This window comes from Thunnus maccoyii, chromosome 16 (assembly GCF_910596095.1).
Source record: "Thunnus maccoyii chromosome 16, fThuMac1.1, whole genome shotgun sequence".
In the NCBI taxonomy this organism is placed as follows: domain Eukaryota; kingdom Metazoa; phylum Chordata; class Actinopteri; order Scombriformes; family Scombridae; genus Thunnus; species Thunnus maccoyii.
Genome location: NC_056548.1, coordinates 9,933,358 through 9,952,882, shown reverse-complemented (window position 1 = coordinate 9,952,882; position 19,525 = coordinate 9,933,358). Strand labels below are relative to the sequence as shown.

At 40.1% G+C, this 19,525-nt stretch overlaps 1 protein-coding gene across 1 annotated transcript in view; it reads left to right on the top strand.

Moving 5' to 3' along the window:
- Positions 1-15,317: 15,317 nt before the first annotated feature.
- The window catches only part of grin3ba (glutamate receptor, ionotropic, N-methyl-D-aspartate 3Ba), a 71,197-nt gene continuing 66,989 nt past the window's right edge, over positions 15,318-19,525 (top strand). Inside the window, exon 1 of the mRNA XM_042388217.1 lies at positions 15,318-16,201. Within this exon, the coding sequence (XP_042244151.1) occupies positions 15,668-16,201 (534 nt within the window). The 5' untranslated portion in view covers positions 15,318-15,667. The remainder of the gene's footprint in view (positions 16,202-19,525) is intronic.

Here is a 19,525-nt window from a genome sequence, read left to right as displayed (position 1 = left end):
TGTTTTCCACAATTGAGTAGGGCAAGAGGTCCTACTATCATTTCCCCACAGTTTCTGTAATTTGCTTCGCAGTTGGGTGATTGTTTGAGTACAGCCATTATTGGTGACAAAGAAGAGGCTGGTTGCAGCTGTGTATTAGTCCTTGCTGGGGGGGCCTGAGAAGCCGCGGTGATAACGGGATGTTTGTAATGCATATGATTGAGCATTACAGAAGTTGGTGTTTCACATCCCTGCTTCTTCTTATTGTGGCCTTGCACAATTTGCAGATGACATTAATTGTAACAATTGGGCTGATTGTAAAGTGCTCCCAGATAGCACTGGGAGCATTTTTATTTTTTTTTGCTGGGGGTGCTGCAGAGTCCATTGCTCGCTTCACAAATCACTTGTTGTCACTTGTTGTCACTTGAATTTGTTGCTGTCTGTAAATAACCATGGAATACTTGATAGGGTGTTAGTGGACACTAAGTTGAAATTCCATTAAATCTGATGCATACAGCATGTTACATCTTAAACAGATGAATATTGACTGAAATACAAGGTAAAATGTCAGGTTTGTCAATATTTTGACTGAGTTTTTTTTAAATGGAGGAGAATAACACATACAGCTAAAAACTACAGGTTCTAAGCTTCATTTTGATGTAGGTCCTTATAGGTTGTGGGGGTTTGAAAGAAATCCAGAATGGGCGTTTTTTTCTTGCTTTTCTGAATAATAACGAGCAACTCCAGGTAGAAGAAATATCTGTTTCCATTGCGTTATTTGTGCTTTCTCGAATAATGTATTCGGATTTGGGGCATAATATGTGTATGCTTGTCCTGCTGTTGCCAAGTGGCCCAAAAAGTCTATTAATGCCATTTTAAATATCTGAAAGCTAACAAGTAGCCAATCTACAACAGTAAATGGCTGTACTATGACTGACCAAAGCTCCATCTTTTTACATTTTTATGACCATAAAACATGAATGTGAACAAGTCAGAAGTCTAGACTTCTACAACCCAAGAGGGGAGAAAGGAGGAGGGTACAAAGCGGGTGTGCTTCTGTGAAGATGTAATTACATTGGACCAGTCCCGGCCAGGAAGGCAGCCTGTCTGTCATCAACTTCATTAATGGGTCCCATGTTAATGCAATGATAAATGATCTACATGGGAAAGAGGCTGATTAGATTGGAATAGATCATAGAAGACACCGATTAGCTCATATTAGCCTCATACAGGACCTCTCATTATTACCCAGCTGGCCTGTGCTCCTGCTCTGAGGTGAGCTCGGCTCCCAGCCCTCCTCCTCTCTCCCACTCTGCACATTGCAAAGTGCTGTGAACGCTTGGAGAAAGCATAGTGGCCTATATTAATGTAATCCCTTGCACCTAGCACTGCTAGCTCAGCACAGTACAGCCTCCCCTATGACAATGGGAGTAATGGGCACGGCTCTTACCTATTATAACTGCTCACTGTTAGCCAGGGGGACATTAACCTGTGGAACTCAACATGTACATCTTCCTCACCATGACAGTCTGCTGCAACCTGATTTTCTTTTCCACGGCACAGCGTGAAGAAACTGATGCAGGAATGTTTAATGTAGGCCGCATCTTTACTGCTGTTATAAGGAATTTTCTATCTTGGAGAAGGAGTATTGGCCACATTTATTTCTCCACCGCTGAGAAAATTGAGGTAAAAAAAAAACAGTTGCAATGTACAGCTAATCTTTTTACCCTGTAAATTAACAAAAAAAAAAAAAAGTAATTAACTCACACATCCTTTAGGCACTTGTGTTCACACATATCAGGTCGATCAAGGGCAATTTGCTCTATGTTTGTTTAGATCTTAAAGATACAAATTCTCTACTGAAGCAGTCAAAGCTTAACTTTTAGCTCAATCAGTCTACAAAGATTGTATGGAAATGGGCAAATATTGTGGATCAAAGGCTTGAATATGGTGATGAAATGAAGAGCATGATGATGAAATGAAGAAATTAAGCTTCTTGAGAAATATAAGGCAAGAACTCACGTCGGACAAACTTTTGAAGGACTAAACTTGGGCAATTTTAGACCAAGTGGACTCACACAAATTAATAAAGGCACAAAATAATAACTCTGCATTGTAGAAGTTTCATTTTCAGACTTGATCCTATATATTTTACAGATTTTGCATGAATATTAAGCAGTATATATCATATATCAATTAAAACTGGAACCCTACTGTAATTACCCTACATCTCATCTCATAACATCCTGGTAGTCTTGTAGCTCTTGTGCTTCTCTAAATTAAGATCACATTTCCCATAAACCTCATTACTTACTGAAGTAAAGCGCAGTTGCTACTTGTCAGTCCTCCTCCTCCCCAGGGTTGCTCTGTGTAAATTTTTGATACTGTTTTACTTAAGAGGATAAATATGTTGAAAGTGATTCTTAAGCTTTTCATTCATTTATCACATTAAACCCCACATGAAACAACCCTTGTCATGTGCTATAAAGCAATCTAAAAGATTTTCTGTCAGTCTGACCCAGTGACATGCTGAGCAGCATACAATTTTCTTCAAAATGGTCATTGTGATTATAATAATGGGTATAATTGTTAACAATTCACATGCTAATTTCTTGCCATATATATGTGACTCCTTTAAAGGTACTGATTCTTTTTGAGGAACAAGCTCTAAATGCAACAGTGATATATTATCAGCTTATATAAAATTGGAATGGCTTAGCAATGTTAGCAAGCACTAGTCTATTTACACAATCATCACACATGGAGCAACAATAGCATTCATTTGGAGTAGTGTTTCTTGGCACCTGACGAATGTAAGGTCAATATTCAGTTTCTCTTTCGCTCTGTTTTGGTCTCCACCAACTCCTGAAGTAAAACATGCTCTATTGTGTTCAGTACCTAGTTGCTAACTTTGTCTGTTGTTTGGTGCTGGACAGGTAGTGTACAGTCATTTTATCAGTGCTTTTTCCTTGACTGCCTGCTGAAGTGTGATGAGAAGGTGAGACTGAACCAAAACAGTAAAATTGTGCCCTGAAGAGACCAAGACAATGAGCTAAAAAGGCAAAAGCGCTCCGTAGAGCTGAGGGGAAGTGCAGAGTCAGGTGATAATTCTCTATATATAATGTGTTTGCCACTAAAGACACTCATTAGATTTATTGTTAAAAGGGATGTATCATGCACATTTCCAGGTCTACATTTATATGCAGGGGTTCTACCTTGCATGATTTTCAGTTAAAAGAAACTCCTTACTTATCTTATACTGGCCCTTTATGCATCCCCTCTGTTCAGCCTCTGTCTGAAATAGGCTGAACATCTGTACATGTTCAAACCCAAATCCAATCCAAAATATGTGAGTGAACAACATGAACGACCCATGGAACAACTTTAACAGCAAAGGCTACAGAACAGATGACAGTATGACCCTGTTGAACACAGACATCTGGCATTATAACAGTATAAAAAAAACCCACAGAAAATCTGAAAATGTATATGTCCCCTTTAATAATGAAAAAAACATTATTAGTGCAGTTTTAAAATCTCCCTCAACTGAAATTTCCTTTAATCATATTAATAATGAAATCATTATTGTCACAGCTGTATTTGTCTTGTAATTTTACATTTGCGTGTGAGTGAATAATTCAGTGGCTGTCATATAATCCCCACCAGCAATGTCATGATTAAATAAAACATTTAATTTTAACTGAGCCAGTCTTTTCACAATGCGGTGATGTGTGTGATTGTCAAAGAGCGGAGTCACCATGGGAATTTTCAGTAGCCAATAAAATTGAGTTTGTGACAAAGAGGGGATGAAATAAATGTCACCAGCCTTGATGTCAGTCTGGTGCCTAGACAATCTCTGTGTCATGTTACTGATGGCACAAAACTTGTCTTTGATTTGACAAGAGGCTTAGCTTTCTCCTCAGATTACTACAATTTCATACAATTCTTTAATCCATGGCTCATATACATTCTGCATTTCCATCTGTTTTTCCATCTGTATCTAAATGTTACAAAACAAACCTCAATACACTACTGAAGTGTTGGCCTACCACAACACTGCATCTGTCTCTTCTCTGTCTTTTGTGTATACCAGCAACAACAGGTGTTTGCGTATGCAGCAACATAAAAGAGACAGCAAATCTGCAGATGTCAGTTGATACATATGCACCTTTTCATCGTTACCTACTGTTTTATTAGAACAAGCTTGTAATGTGTCTGAGGCTTTATTCTGAGCACGCTGTAATCAAAGAACAAGAAGGCACATTACAAGGAAGATAGAGCTACAGGCAAGCTCAGACTTCCACCTTGGGAAAGTTTTAATGATTAAAGCTCACAGTATAACTCACAACCATCCTGCTGTTCATTATGCATTGTGTCCCACAATTGGACCTCATCATTTTCTATAATTGCCCCTATTGGCCAGACTCCTCTCTGGCCTATTTTGTCCCATTCTGCTGAGAAATTAAGGCATTCCTCTAGTGACCCTGACCTGTCCCAGGCCTTGTCGTTTGACTGACAGCCCATTAGCGGGCCATTGATTGGTTGAATCTTGGAATATGTGAGCCAACCTAATTACGGCTGAGTCCCTCCTCTCTGAATGTCAATTGAGACCCTTGGAGGAAACAAAAGTGCAGGCAAATTGGGGTTTTCTAATCCTTTGGATGGAGACTGTTGATTTTACCCAACAAGATCAGTTTAATTTACAGTACAGGCTGTACAGTGTGTTAATGGACACAAATTCTCTCTCACACACACACACACACACACACACACACACACACACACACACACACACACACGGAGAGAGAGAGAGAGTCTTGGATAATGTTATGTACAGTATAATATGCTCTTATTAATCAAATACTAATATGCAAATACTTATTCACTTGGGTATTAACTGTATATTCTCTGTATAATCCTCTGAATGGAGACTGTTGTTTTTATACAACAAGATGAGTTTAATTGAAAGTACAGGCTGTACAGTGTTTTTAAGGACACAAATTCACACACACACACACACACACACACACACACAGTCTTGGATAATGTTATGTACAGTATAATATGCTCATATTAATCAAATACTAATACGCAAATACTTACTCACTTGGGTATTGACTGCATATTCCCTCTCTTTCACACACACATATTCATTGAAAAATTGCCAGAGGTCCTGATTAACACTTCACCTCAGTCACCTGTACAAACCCTGGATGTCTCATAGGGAAGTGATTGAGCGGACATACATACACAAACACACATTTGTATGCACATGCTCAAAAAAACTCTCTTCTTTACTGATGTCTCTCACAGCTTTGCTGCTGATTTTCTTAACATCAATGAGTCTTATCATTTTATTCAATACGTGTCTGGTTCCACACACATTAGGGGGAATACACTGGACCTTTTATTTTATACATAGTTTAAATACTGAAACTTTGCTCTGAGGTGCTGTCTGTTACTGACCATAATTGTGTTTTGTTTAACGTGTCTTTTAACTTAGATTCCCAGTAAAAGTTTAAAGTATTCTCTGATCTTAAATCATCTCACAGCTGAAAAGTTTTCTGCAGCTTTTGACCAAAGTGCAGTGTTGTCTTCTCACACAGACATAGATTTTCTGGTTCAATCATTTAACACACATTGTCTCTCCGTTTTGGATATAGTGGCTCCTTGTAAAATGTGATTTGTCCCCTCCGTAAATTCATCCCCCTGGTTAAATGGCACCATTCGTTGTTTCTAGCTTAAATGTCGGAGGGCAGAGTGACTGTGGAAATCCACTAAGCTCCATTTTCACCGTCTTTACTACAGAGACTTTCCAACTGAGTTAAACAACATGTTTAAAGATGCGAGGGCCTCTTATTTTTCAAATCTTATCTCCTCCAGTAAATGCAACCCCAAAGTCCTGTTTGACACTATAAACAACATTGTCAGTCCTGCACCTCCGGATGTGCCTGTTTTGTTAAATAAAGATTGCAGTAATTTTCTCTCCTTCTTTGTAGATAAGATTAGAGATGTCAGGGCTAGCATTATTTCGTCTTCTACTCCCTTCTCAACTCAAGCAATTCTAGACTGCATTTCTCCCATTTCCCTGCAAGACCTCACTGATCTGGTAGTTAGTATGAAATCCTCCTCCATTCATGTTGATATTTTACCCACATCTGTGCTTAAAAATGCACTTGAGTCTATTGGTCCATGCCTGGTCTTTATTATAAACAGCTCCCTGCAATCTGGTTGTGTCCCAGTTTACTTCAAACATGCAGCTGTTCAGCCTCTCCTGAAAAAAACAAACCTTGATCCATACATTCCTAATAACTATATATTCAAGCTGCCTAAAATTTTAGAGAAAGTTGTCGCCAAACAGCTCACTGCTGACTTGACTGCGCATTCTACTGAAACTGCTTTTCTCACACTCTCCAATGACATAATGATGTCTTTGATGTGGATGAGTGCTCCGTTTTGGTGCTGCTGGATCTTAGCGCAGCTTTTGACACTGTGGATCACAGAATAATGATTGAAAGGCTTAGAAAGTGGGTGGGTGTCTCAGGGAGCGCCCTGGACTTGTTTTCCTCCTACTTCTCAAATAGGAGTTTTTCTGTGTCACTTGGTCCTTACATGTCTGAAACTGCTGCTCTTTCCTGTGGTGTGCCTCAAGGCTCCGTTTTGGGTCCCATTTTATTTGCTTCATATATGCTTCCCTTAGTTGTATTTATTGTATTTATTGGGACCATGTACAGTGTTAAATATAAATGTTAATATTTGATGTACCGCACCAGAGTTAGCTTAAAGCTAATTTTCATCTGCTGTCCCTTACAAATAAAACATATAATAGCACAATAACAAACAGTACAAAGCAAAAAACACACAGGACACATTATACAAAATACAAAGTTACACACAATAGCACATCACATCCACCCACAATGTCAACCAGAAATTAATAATGTAAGCTTGTCAAATTAAAAGCAAGATTATTTGCATTCATGAGAAGACCATGAGATGAAATTAAGATTCAGTTCAAGTTGATATCATCAGGTAGGGCATCCCACTGAGTTGTAGCTTCCACAGAGAAGGCTGATTGCCCAAATGCAGTGCAACGAAATGGTATGGTACAATCTTGTATAGAGGATATTCCGGAGGATCTAACAGAGCTTACTGAGTGAGTGTACACACAGTCACGGCCAAACCATTTAAAATTTTATGAACTAGGCACAAATTTGAGAGTAATCTAAAATTCTCAAAGCTCAGTAAATTGCATTTCTCCAGTACCCTACAGTGATGGAAATGCATTGGCTTTTTGTCAAGAGTTTTTAGAGTTTGTTTGTATAAGGACTTAAGAGGTTTTATGGCTGTTTCTCCAGCCTGCCCCCAACATGTAATTCAATAAGACTGATGAGAAAGAATCATAGCATGCATAAATATCTTGGCTGCGTCCAGAGACATAGTTTCTAATAAGTCTAAAAGTTGTACTTTATGGTTTTAACCGTCTAACATGTTTCTTAAAGTTCAAATTTGGATCCAATGTCACACCAAGATATTTAATATATATATATATATATATTAAAAATATAAAAAATTAGTCATGTTATTAGCAAATTTAGAGATATATCCTATCACTGTCACACCAACATTATTCAGCTACATGTCTCTTTTAAGCCTGATAACCCTGACAAACTGTGTTGCACAACTGTCTGCCACTAAGGACTGGATGTCTAACTTTTTACAGCTTAATACAGACAAGACAGGGGTTCTTATCATAGCCCCAGACAGTACAGCTCCCAAGGTTGCTCAGAGTATTGGGTCTCTTTCCTCAGCTGTTCGGTCTAATTTAAGAAATCTTGGTGTTATATTTGATCAGGCTATGCAATTCGATCAGCATGTTAAATCATTGACCCGTACATGCCTTTTCCAACTAAGAAATATTGCAAAACTCAGGTCTGTCATATTACAACCGGAGCTTGAGATGATTGTTCACGCTTTCATATCATCCCGGCTGGACTATTGTAATTCCCTTTTAATTTGTCTCAGCAAGTCATCTCTGAACCGTCTACAAATAGTCCAGAATGCTGCTGCAAGCCTGTTAACCAGGTCCAGCAGGATGACTCACATCACACCCATTTTAAGTTCTTTACATTGACTTATCATCAGGTTTAGGTTTAGGTTTAGGTTCTTGTTTTCACATATAGAGCCTTGCATGGACAAACACTTGAGTACATCTGTGACCTTCTCCATTCCTGTATCGCCAGTAGGTCACTTAGGTCTTCTGATCAGAGCCTACTCGCTGTCCCTCGCTCTCGACTGAAAACAAAAAGTGATCGTGCCTTTGAAGTAGTGGCTCCAACACAGTGGAACTCTCTTCCTGTAGACATACAGTCTGCGGTCTCTGTAGAAGCTTTTAAAAAGCAACTGAAGACTCATCTTTTCAAATTGGCCTTTATCTCACCTTAATATGTCTAGTGATTGCTCTTTTGTGTCTGTCTTTTGTCTGTCTGTTGCTGTGTTTTATTTATATGTTAACTTTAACTTGTGGCTTATGTTTTTATTGTTTGTAAGTTTTATGGTCTTTCATTCTTGTGAAGCACTTTATGAATTTTATTTCTGTGAAAGGTGCTATACTAAATAAACTTCTTATCATTGCAAAGACAGAGGCTCAGTTTAGATGTGTCAAAGTGTGCTTTACTGTGTTGACACATACATACATAACACACACACATACATACAAGACACTCAGTGGCTCACCGAGATGGGATCTGTGCGTGCCTGTCATTGTTCTTCTGAGAGCTGGTTTTGCCTACAGCATGTTGGAAGACTATTTGAGCTAATCAGTGCAGCTCTCCACCACAGATGGTCCTTGACTGAATCTACTACTATAATACCATTAGTCATCTCGGCTTCTTCTCTCCGTTCATGCAACAACAACAATGTATTCCTCCCAAAACTTACCTTGACAGTTTGGGTTTTAATGGGTTTGTGAATTCAGTCATGAAAATGGTACCACTCATGTGGTCACAGGAGTGCTCAAGATGATTTTTTTTTTTTTTTTTTTACCCCAGGCGAGATGCTAATGAGACGTGTTGTTGATGATGCTTTTGTTATGAAAAATTGATGCCAGTGTAGATGACAGTTTAAATTTAGAGTAAGGGTGATATTATGTGGCGATGAGAGAGGACAATCTATTAAACAAATATCAAACTACTGTATCTTTCTAGTCATGTCAATCATATTTATAGTATTAGGTGTATATTTCTGCAATGGATTTCTTTGTGTAACAGATGTTATAGAGCCAGGCAGGGCTACATTTGAGTGTTATTTGGTTTTGTATCTTTTCAAGAACACCAGCTTAACTTGATTTGCTGATACATACGCTAACATTAAGATTCAACATTTCCCAGCTTTACTTTGCTACATCTGAATATTTCATTCTTATATTCAATTATTAAAAGCTTTTTGCATGAAATAATTTAACCCTAATGTAATAGAAACAAATTTGATTAAAACTTTAATTACTAAGGCTTGTTAATGGAATTTAGCCATATATTTTCTTTTTCTTTTATACAAAATACAGTACAGATATTTATTGGTAATTTGATGCTTTTTGCACTTTAACATAGTTACAGTTAATCTGCATCACATTTTTAGTGACCCAGCAATTTAGAGGAGCAAGCTGACACATCAGAAAACTTTTTATATTCAAGATCCTAGGTGATACATACAGTACAGTATATTTTACTTACAACTCTGTCAGCTGTTATTCTGGATCATCTCCTACTGAGGGTAAAATAAAATTGCATGGGCAATAACAAGTAATAAAAACATGCATTAATCACACCATGGGGGAAAAGATCTGTTCCCAAAGTCACATTAATGGTCCCCACAAGGTTCCCCATTATATTTTACAGATTAAGACTTTTGGTTGAGGTTAGGGTAAATCTCACAGTAATTGATGTTAATCTATGCAATGGCTTCCTATGTGACAAAAAACAAATGTGTGTTTGTGGATCTGGGGAGTGGTGTGTTGAAACACGTGAGTTGACTCTGTGAAGCTGTATCTTCAGCTAAATGCAGTGTCAGTATGCTAACATGTTCACAATGACTATACTAACATGCTGATATTTAGCTAGGGATGTTTATCATGTTCACCATGTTAGCTTAGTGTCAGCATGCTAACATTTGCTAATTAGCACTCAACACAAAGTACGACTATGGCTGAAGGGAATGTCATTCATTTTGGTCAAATTTGACCTGATGACAGCGCTAGATGAAAGGTTAAGGGATGAATGAAGTTATGGCAGTCTGTCCGATAATTTTTGAGAATTTTTGAACCACAAATGTTGACCTCATGGTGGCATGATAGGAAAAGTTAGGGGATCACCTCGGTCATTATAGGATCCATCCACTGGAAACTATGGCCAAAATTCACATATTTTTCAACTGCCTTCTCGATAAAGAATAAGAAAATTAATTAAAATAATTAAAAACTATTTTATAACACATCTTATACCACCATGAATGTGAGTGAATGTCTGAGTGAGTGTCTTTCACATGTAAACATCTTGATACCAGCCTTCAAAAATCCATAACAGTGTAACTTGTTACCTTCAACTGAGTGCTACCTGAGCAGCGGCTACAAAACAAAAGAAGGAAATCCTGGCACAAACTGAACCACAAACACACACACAAGCACTAAACAATGCCTGCAGCTTGCCACACAGACATGTATGTCACCGTAGACAATACACATACACTCCCAGACACACGCATAGAGTATACCACACAAACCCACTTGAAAAACAGAGACGCAGACACACATACTCAAACACAAAGACACACACACACACACATACACGCAGGGTGCTGCTGTTGCTTCCAGATAAGTCTCTCTCTCTCCTTAGACCAGTGTCTTTGTACATCAGGGGGACCAGAGGGTGAAAAGAACCGAGAAGAATGAACTCATGTCGTTAATTTGTTTCAACTCTAAAGACACAGTACAAGCCAACACCAAATCTTCCCTAAACATTCCCCACTTCTCCACACTTCTGTACCTTCTCCTGCTCCCTACAACCCTTTCCAGCTTTGCTACACTTGATTGTCTTTCTTTCTACTTTCCTTTCTTCCCCTCTATCCTTCTCCTCCCATCTCTCTTTCTTGTTCCTTGTTAGTGAGCATTGTGCTAAAAGGTGATATTAGTGCCTTTAGCGCTGTGCCAGGAATACTAACTCAGAGCTCCCTGGCATTTCAGCAGCCTCTGTGCTACCTGGGTCTGTACTGCCAGATTATTTAGGATTACACTGACACACACGCACAGACACGTACAGACAGAGACGTACACATGCATAGACACAGACTATTCCCCTTCATAGAAGAGCTTTCACCCTTACTAAAATTGGCAGTTATTGTTGGCTCACCCCTCAGCTGAGCCACTATGTTCTCCAGCAGTCTTTTACCAGTGTAATTGCAGTTTCGTTTCAGGAATGAATCACTGATGTGGTTTAATAGTGTGGGTTGTATGTTTGGGGGCAAATAGCAAATTTGCTGTCTACCTCAAAGAGACACAAAATATGAAAGGGAGAATGAGGGAGTAGGAAGAAAAAGATCAGAGGAAAAAAGGGATGAAGCTGAAGGCAGAGAAGAGTAGCGGGGGGAATGGGTGGAGCTGGGTAGATAAACAAAAAAGGAAACGGATGAAGAGTAGATGCGTGCACATTTAAAATGCAAAGACAGAGGGCAGGTAGAAGGAGGCACGGAACAAACAGGGCAGGAGGTGATGAGTGAACAGGAGAGGGGATCTCACACAGTGAAAAGAAAGACACAGCCCCCGCTAGCAGAGATGAAGGGCTACTTTAATTGGGTTTCTGATGCCTGCTTAATCCTATTCTCCATATTAATCCCTTACAATGTACACAATCAAAACAAATACACCCTTGGGGGTGGGGGGCTGTTAATAGGAAACAGTAATACAGATAAAATGTGCTTGTGGGACACCTGTATACAACCTTTGGGGACAAACTAAGGACATGTCCCAGTCATCGCGCTCCCTGTGCAGTGATTGAGCACCAAAGGGGGTTTGTGATCACACTTGAGACTCCTAATAAGCATCCTCCTGGAATGTATTGTGCTGCTAAAATGTAATTGTACCATAGAGCAAGGCTTGATATCCATGCAACAGGAGCAACAAGTGGAGATAAGTCACCTTGCCCAAAAATAAAATTACATCTTCTTGTACCTTTTTTCAGTTCAGTTTTTTTTGCCTGCTGCTGAAAAATATCAATTCTCAGTGCTCCTAATGTATCAATTCATCATGCGGCCACTTATCAGCCTCTGAAGTTGTGTCTATACTTAACAATGCATATAATTAATTTCATACTTAATTCTTTTTACTCTAATTGTGGATTTGATTTGCTTTCACTATACTTGTAAGCCCTATTGTATGTCATCTATTTTGATGACCAGGCAGTGATTTTATTGATATTTTTAGAGCAATATGTAATGCGATAATATGTCTATTGTCCCTGATACTGTCATGTGGGTTACAATGTTTTGTAAGATCCAATCCACCACTAAAATTACCAGCAAGTCCTCCAAATTAAACAACCACATAGGTCGTTTGACCATGCACTCCAGAATGACCCATAGGAGCGTTTTCAGAACGACCGATAGGCATTAGCAGGACAACATAATTTGTCAAATCACTGTCAAAAATAATTATGTTTTATGATGTGACAACACTGTGGTTAAGCTCTGGTTAGGTGTAGGCACAAAAAACACGTGGTTAGGCTTAAGGAAAGATCATGATTTGGGTTAAAATGGTCGCTTGATATGTGGTGTGGGTTAAATTTACTGCCTACTTAAAGTTAGGCAACCTTCATCATCATGGCCACAGTAAACACCACAGCAATCATAGTTACGGTTTTTAAAAAACTGTCCAGACTCACGGTTGGAAACAAGAAGTGAACAGCAGGCTCCTACAGCAAAGTCCACTAATTCAACTTTTTGCAAGTTAGGATCACCCAACCGGCCACCTCCTCCGCATATGGAAATTTGTCACCTCATCTGAACTGCGCCACTTCTCCAAGTCATAATTACTACGGCCTCTAGATGTCATCTGTCACTCAAACGTAACTAAAGGTCGTTTTTGGCAACTGACATTACAAGCCATTGTGTCGTTTCTCTTGGGAGGAAAGGCTCAAAATTACAGTTATCATATAATCTACTTCACTTAAAGTAGTAGATTAAAATATTTTGAATGAATATGGGGGCAGCTGTGGCTCAGGAGGTAGAGCGGGTCATCCACTAATCGGAAAATCAGCAGTTCGATCCCTTGCTCCTCCAGTCTGCATGTCGAAGTGTCCTTGGGTGAAGTGAAGTGAACTGATACTGAAGCTACGCCATCAGTGTGTGAGTGTGAGTGTGAATGATTAGACTCCTCCTGATGAGCAGATTGGCACTTTGCATGGCAGCCTCTTCCATCAGCATATGAATGTGTGTGTGAATGGGTGAATGTTACCATGTAGTGTGAAGCGCTTTGGGTGGTTGGAAGACTAGAAAGGTGTTATATAAATGCAGTCCAGTTACCAGTTACTTACTGCAATTTACAGTATTCAACTTATATTACATCCTTTTTACACTGTCATCAATATACAGTCAAAAAAATGAGAACTGTGAAGCTAAACACTTTGTAAAATGTGACTTCAAAATAATATGTAATAATATAATGTCACACCAAAGATGATTATAAGGTAAGAAGAAAAACTGTTAGCATTTAATAATAGGTATTTCCTGGTCTTTGCAGATAAAATGTTTTTGAGGTAAATGGTATTTTTGTTATGGCAAGCCTGGTACAATCACACTTTCGCATTTTGTAAGATGCATTATGATAAACTTCACTTGACCCAGTAATCATTATATTCGACAACTTACAGACACAGAAAATATATTTGGAAACACTTAGTTTGTTCTCAGTCTTGCCCAGCTTTAACAGGTACCTAAGGGAGAGTTGTGAAGATCCATGCAAGTTTAATGTTGCTGGTTTCTGCTGTAGAACACAGCCCACAGTGTTGGTTTTCCATCCTTTCATCATATCGTGCAAGTGGAGCATGAGGAGATGGAGGAAAGGTAAGAAAAAACTTTTTGCCCAACTGTCTTAGATTTGTCAGTAAACCACGCCGGTGTCACACTGGGTCATCCAGCAGGCTGTGAAATGACTTGTTGATCCCAGGGAGTGTGTGCGTGTGAGCGAGAGAGAGAAGCACACAGAAGCGGTGATACCTCTATCGCCTGTTAAACCTTTTCATGTCAAACCACACACTGAAATGGCCCTGCAGCTTCACCCCATGCCAAAGCCACAGAGAGTGAGGAAGAAAGGAACGCAGAGGCAGAAAAAACAGAAGGAGACAGACATTTTAAGCATCACTGGAGTCCGACAAACAAGGAATTATCAGAAAAAGAGTGTTTGGGGATCCCAAGAACCGCACACCACTGGGCAGATTTCACTCGCTGGACAAAGAGATTTACTGAATTTTCTGCTCTAACGATAGGAAATTAGATCAGTGGAAAGAAAAGTGAGTGCAAAATGAATGAAGGGAGGACTGAGTGCTGTCCCTCGCATGAAGCCAAATTAGCATGCACAGTAGATCTCTTTTATGGCACTGGCGCTGTCCATGGTGCTGAAAAGATGTGGTTACACAACGGATAATGTTCTACTTGGACGGCAGTAAGGAAGTGGGAATAAATCTCTGAGGAAAATTGAGATTTCAGCAAGCCATTAGCTTTGTGTTGGCCAACCTGGCAGGGACATCAGTGGTCTGAGCTGCAAAGGTGGTTAAAAGCAGTCTATTACCTCACAAAAGAAATGACCAACATTATTAACAGGACTCAATTTCAGAAAAGCCTCCAATATATATTTTATTCTTAAAATCAATCTGTGTTAAACGTACAGCAGTTTAATGCTGCTTATTCTCTAAATGTGTTTTTAAAAAGATTTCTGCCAACAGCAGGGCAAAGAAGTAAGGGAAGATATAGTGATATAAGTGAGTTTAAATGGTCCACTAAAATGTAGAAATACAAAAGTAACATCTGCTCTAGAAGGAAAAAAATAATTGGATTGTCTTATCTTTAATTAAGATTCATAAAATAATTACAAGGAAACATATTCGATTGCTTGTAGTGTCCACTGAATGAAAACAGTAAGTGCAAATTCTCTTTGCGCCCCGGAGAAGCGGAAGGAAATGTTACCCGACGAATTTTCATTAAAATTCAACAAGATGCAGGCTCCGTGAGAGGTTAGATTATTGGCGGGCAGGCGCATGGACACACACACACACACACACACACACACACACACACACACACACACACACACACACACTTCACAGCTGGTCTGCCTAACCCTTCCTCCAGAAGAGACTGACAGAAGCGGGGCGACCGCTCTAAGCTGTGAGCGCTCATCTCTCCTCTCTTCTCCTCCACCGCGCGTCTTTTACTGTTGACATAAAAACTTTGAAGAGGTGAGAGGCGAATCGCCAAACCGCCAACAAATCACCGTCGACAGCGCGCATCAGTAAAGAAAAAAAAAAGGGGGGAAAGAAGAACCATCAAGTCCGAGAAAAGCGGTGGAGCCGGGAGAAAGAGGGAGCTATGCCATCTCCCGCCGAGCAGAGCCCAGTCCTCCTCTGTTGCGTGTCAGAGCTGCAGCATGGTGTCTCTCTCTGGACTCTGGACCTACTGCCTCACCCCCGGGAGACCTCATCTCCTTTTCCTCTATGCCAGACTGCTCCTGCTGCTTCTCTTATTAACCGTCTTCACTTCCCCCGAGCCCTGCTTACCGCACCCCCAGCCGTGCCACATCCTCGCCCGGATAGGTCACACCGTACGCCTCGGTGCGCTCTTGCCGACCCGCCAGCCGGCACGGATACAAAACGCTCTCAACCGCGCCCTGGCTAGCCTCCGGCACCAGAGCGGAGGGGCAGACTCCTCCACGACACCCTCTCAGGCACTCCCTCTGCTGCCCTACAACCTGAGCCTGGAGATGGTGGCTCGATCGCCCGCGGGAGGGGACCCGGAGTCGCTGTCCCGTAGCGCCTGCCAAGACCTGGTAGTCAGGGGGGTGTCAGCTATGCTCGCCTTCCCCCGCTCCAGGGAGGAGCTGATCCAGGTGGAGTTCCTCTCCTCTTTCCTGGAGATCCCTTTCATCTCCATCCTGGAGGACACAGAACCTCTTGTGACCAAGGTATGCATGGGTAGTGTGTGTTTGTGTGCACGAGTGCGCCTGTGTGCCTGGTACCCGTGCACCTGTAGCAGTCATCTTTAAAGGAACAGATAAGCATAAAACACTGAAGGTGATTTGTTGATATTTTATCGTTTTTATGCTGTCTGCACTGCTGTCTGCACCTTGCACTTCAAAAGGCAATGACCCATGGCCAAACGTATTTTAATTTGAAACGTTATCACAGAGTTGGCTCTCACGGAGGAAACTTTGACCGACCCAGCAGCCTGTGGCAAAGATTTTGGTGTTTGAGCTGGTGAAAATCTGTTCACAGAGAGCTTCTAAGGTTGGCTAAAGGCAAAGGAATAGTGTGAGTAAAAGTAAGTGTTATAGGGATAATAAAAGCAGTCATTCTCAAGACCAACTTTAAGCATGATTAGAATAATTGTACCAAGAACAGAAATTATTAAAAAAAAAAATACAATCTGAATAATTGTCATGGTAGACTAAAATAGCAATTAGTGTCCCCAGATCTTTAAGTTGTACCATTAAATGGTCTCTTCCGCAGAAAAGTCTGTCAGATTGATCTCAGCTGAGCTTTGCTGGTGAACCTGCAGGCCCTTCACATGCATGTTTAATATCTGGTAGCTCTGCCTTGGTATTGGACTGAACCCTCAAGCCCTCCAGCAGTAGAGGTTTGAAGTGAAATGCTTTTTTTTTTCTTTCTTCTTGTGTGTGTGTGTGTGTGTGTGTGTGTGTGTGTGTGTTAACAGAGAGTGGCTCTGTATTTGTGTGTGCCTGAACAGTTGTGTGCGCATGTATGATTAAAGACAACTGTGTTTTGGCATTTTTCAGAGTGAATCATTCAGACAGTTGATATACTGATGGATTGATGCTGTGGAGAGGTGTGGTGCCTGCAGGTCATGCTATTTGTGTATGCGTGTGTGTGTGTGTGTGTGTGTGTGTACATTATACATGTTTATATGTGTGTGTTATTCTGTATCTGCAGAAATTTGTAAGTTGGCAATAAACACGTGTATGTGAGTGCGTGTCATGTTAGTATTCCCAGCAGTAGACGAGCTGTTTGCCAGTCACTCAATCCAGTTCCAGTCATATCCGCCTCTATCCAACTGAGCAGCCAACTGCATCTCTGTGTCACACACACACACACATGCACACACACACACACACACGCATGCAGACGTGCACACACACACACTTGCACACACACATATGAGTACAGATGGGGGTATGTGCACATAAAGAGGACTTTCAACTTTCATACAGGTTCAGTAGAGACACACACACACTCCCCCCCATCACCCCCAACACACACACCCAGGCTGAACTAAGAGGCAGCATTAAGGGGACAGGGAGGAGGGAAAGAGAGAGGAGTGGGTAAAGATCTATAGTTTAAGTCTGAAATCTTTGTCCTGTCACATCTCTTTGTCAACAATGGATTGCTTATTAGATTTCAATAAAGCTTGCATGAATGAGAAGATGAGAAGTCACACCACTTGACAAATGTGTCAGCCATGCAAGGAGATAAGCAGAATGAGAGAGAGGAGACGAGGGGAGAAAGAGAAGAAGGGGTGGGTTTGGATGGAGGAGAGGGTTTTTAAAAAAAATAATTTTTTTAGCTGTGGGAGGCCTTTCAGTTCTACAGAACTGTGCCAAGCAGTCATCGGGCAAAAGAGAAATAACATCACTCTCTTTCTCCATGTCTCTCTGTCTCTGTCTTTTCAGTATTTTTAGAAAATAATTTCAAGCAGCATATTCATATAAATGGATGCCTGTTTTGGTATGCTTTTGTGTTAAAGCAACACAGCAGTGGTTCAGCCTTATATAAAATTCACAAAATCATTTTTCTCTGTGTCAGGCTAGTCTGTTTTAGGTTTATAAAAGTTGATGTGTCTGGCAGCAGTAGTATCTGTTTGTTTGTAAGCTGCAGAACAAGATAGCTGCAATGAGTAGTAATAGCTAAAAGACAGAAAAAAATGAGAAGGGCAGACACTCAAAATGAATTAACAGAAAATCCAATGGTTAAAGATGTCACAGTATTGAATGCAGTGTGTGACCAAGGAGCGGTTCTGGAATAATGAAATCTAGAAAAATTATAGCCATTAAGAACATTAAGAATATCACTCATGCTCTCTTTCTGCTCTTTTAACAGTTTATGTTGTTGCTTGGGTAAATTAAGTAATATTAATATTCTAGTCTATAAATTGATCCATAGAAAATTAATTGACAAAAAATGTCATTATCAATTTGTCTTGTAAGTCATTTATCGAGCAAAAGTGGTGAATGTTCTTTGTTTTCAACTTCTTGTCTTTAAGGATTTGTTAATTTTCTCTGTATAATCACTGTAAATTGAATATTTTACACAATAAACGATTGATCTATTTATCAGAAAAATACTTTAGCAGACATTCTCATAATCATCAGTTAATTGCAGCCTTAAAAGAGTATAAATTTTAGGTCATGGCCGGTGAAGTTCTCCTTCTCTAGCACTCCATGGTGCACCTCCATAGAAAGGGAGCAATGTGAGAAATAAAATGAAAGGAGGCTGGTAGGAGGTGGGACAGGTTCTTGAACACACACAGAGAGGGCAGTGACAAGTGGGTTGAGTCAACAGGGAGGCAAATTGTTAGTTGCAGGGAATTGTACACTGGTTTCTCTGCTGATAGCAAAATATGCAAACAGACGATAGAATTCTAATTAAAAATGCTATTTACATTTCAGCAACAAGGGGGAAGGAGTGCTCCTGAGAGGGGGGGGAAGGAGAGCTGGAGAAATTCAGAGACAAAACAAACTCCTCTGCCAAAAATTTGCTGAATCTGTCACAGATTGATCCAAAAAGAGGAAGGTGTTTTTTTTTCTTTGTTTTTGGAAGGAGTTTCTCCTCTCGTGTTTTTGAAACTGTGGAGATTTTTCTGCGGGGTATTGGGAATTGAGCCCATATTTTTCTGGTGAACAGATCCCTTCCCTGGACATCAGAGAGAGGTAGATAAACACACACACATACACACACACAGAGAGAGGGAAAGAGAGAGACACTCTTGCACATGCAGGCGGAGACACACTTTCTGACAGGGAAGTAAATTTTTATAAAATTTTAAAATATCACAAAAATAAAAGGTGACGTGTGTGTGTATGTGTGTGTGTGTGTGTGTGTTTTCATCACAGGCTGAAGTGAGTAAATATATTTCCTCAAGGTCAAAGAACATGTCCATGAGGTAAAAAAAAAGGAGTCTTTCAAGAATTAATTAGTGTTTGCCAGAGTATTATTCTTTTTTTACTGTCAGCTAACATTTTCCACTTTTCACATTTTATCTGAAGACAAAAAAG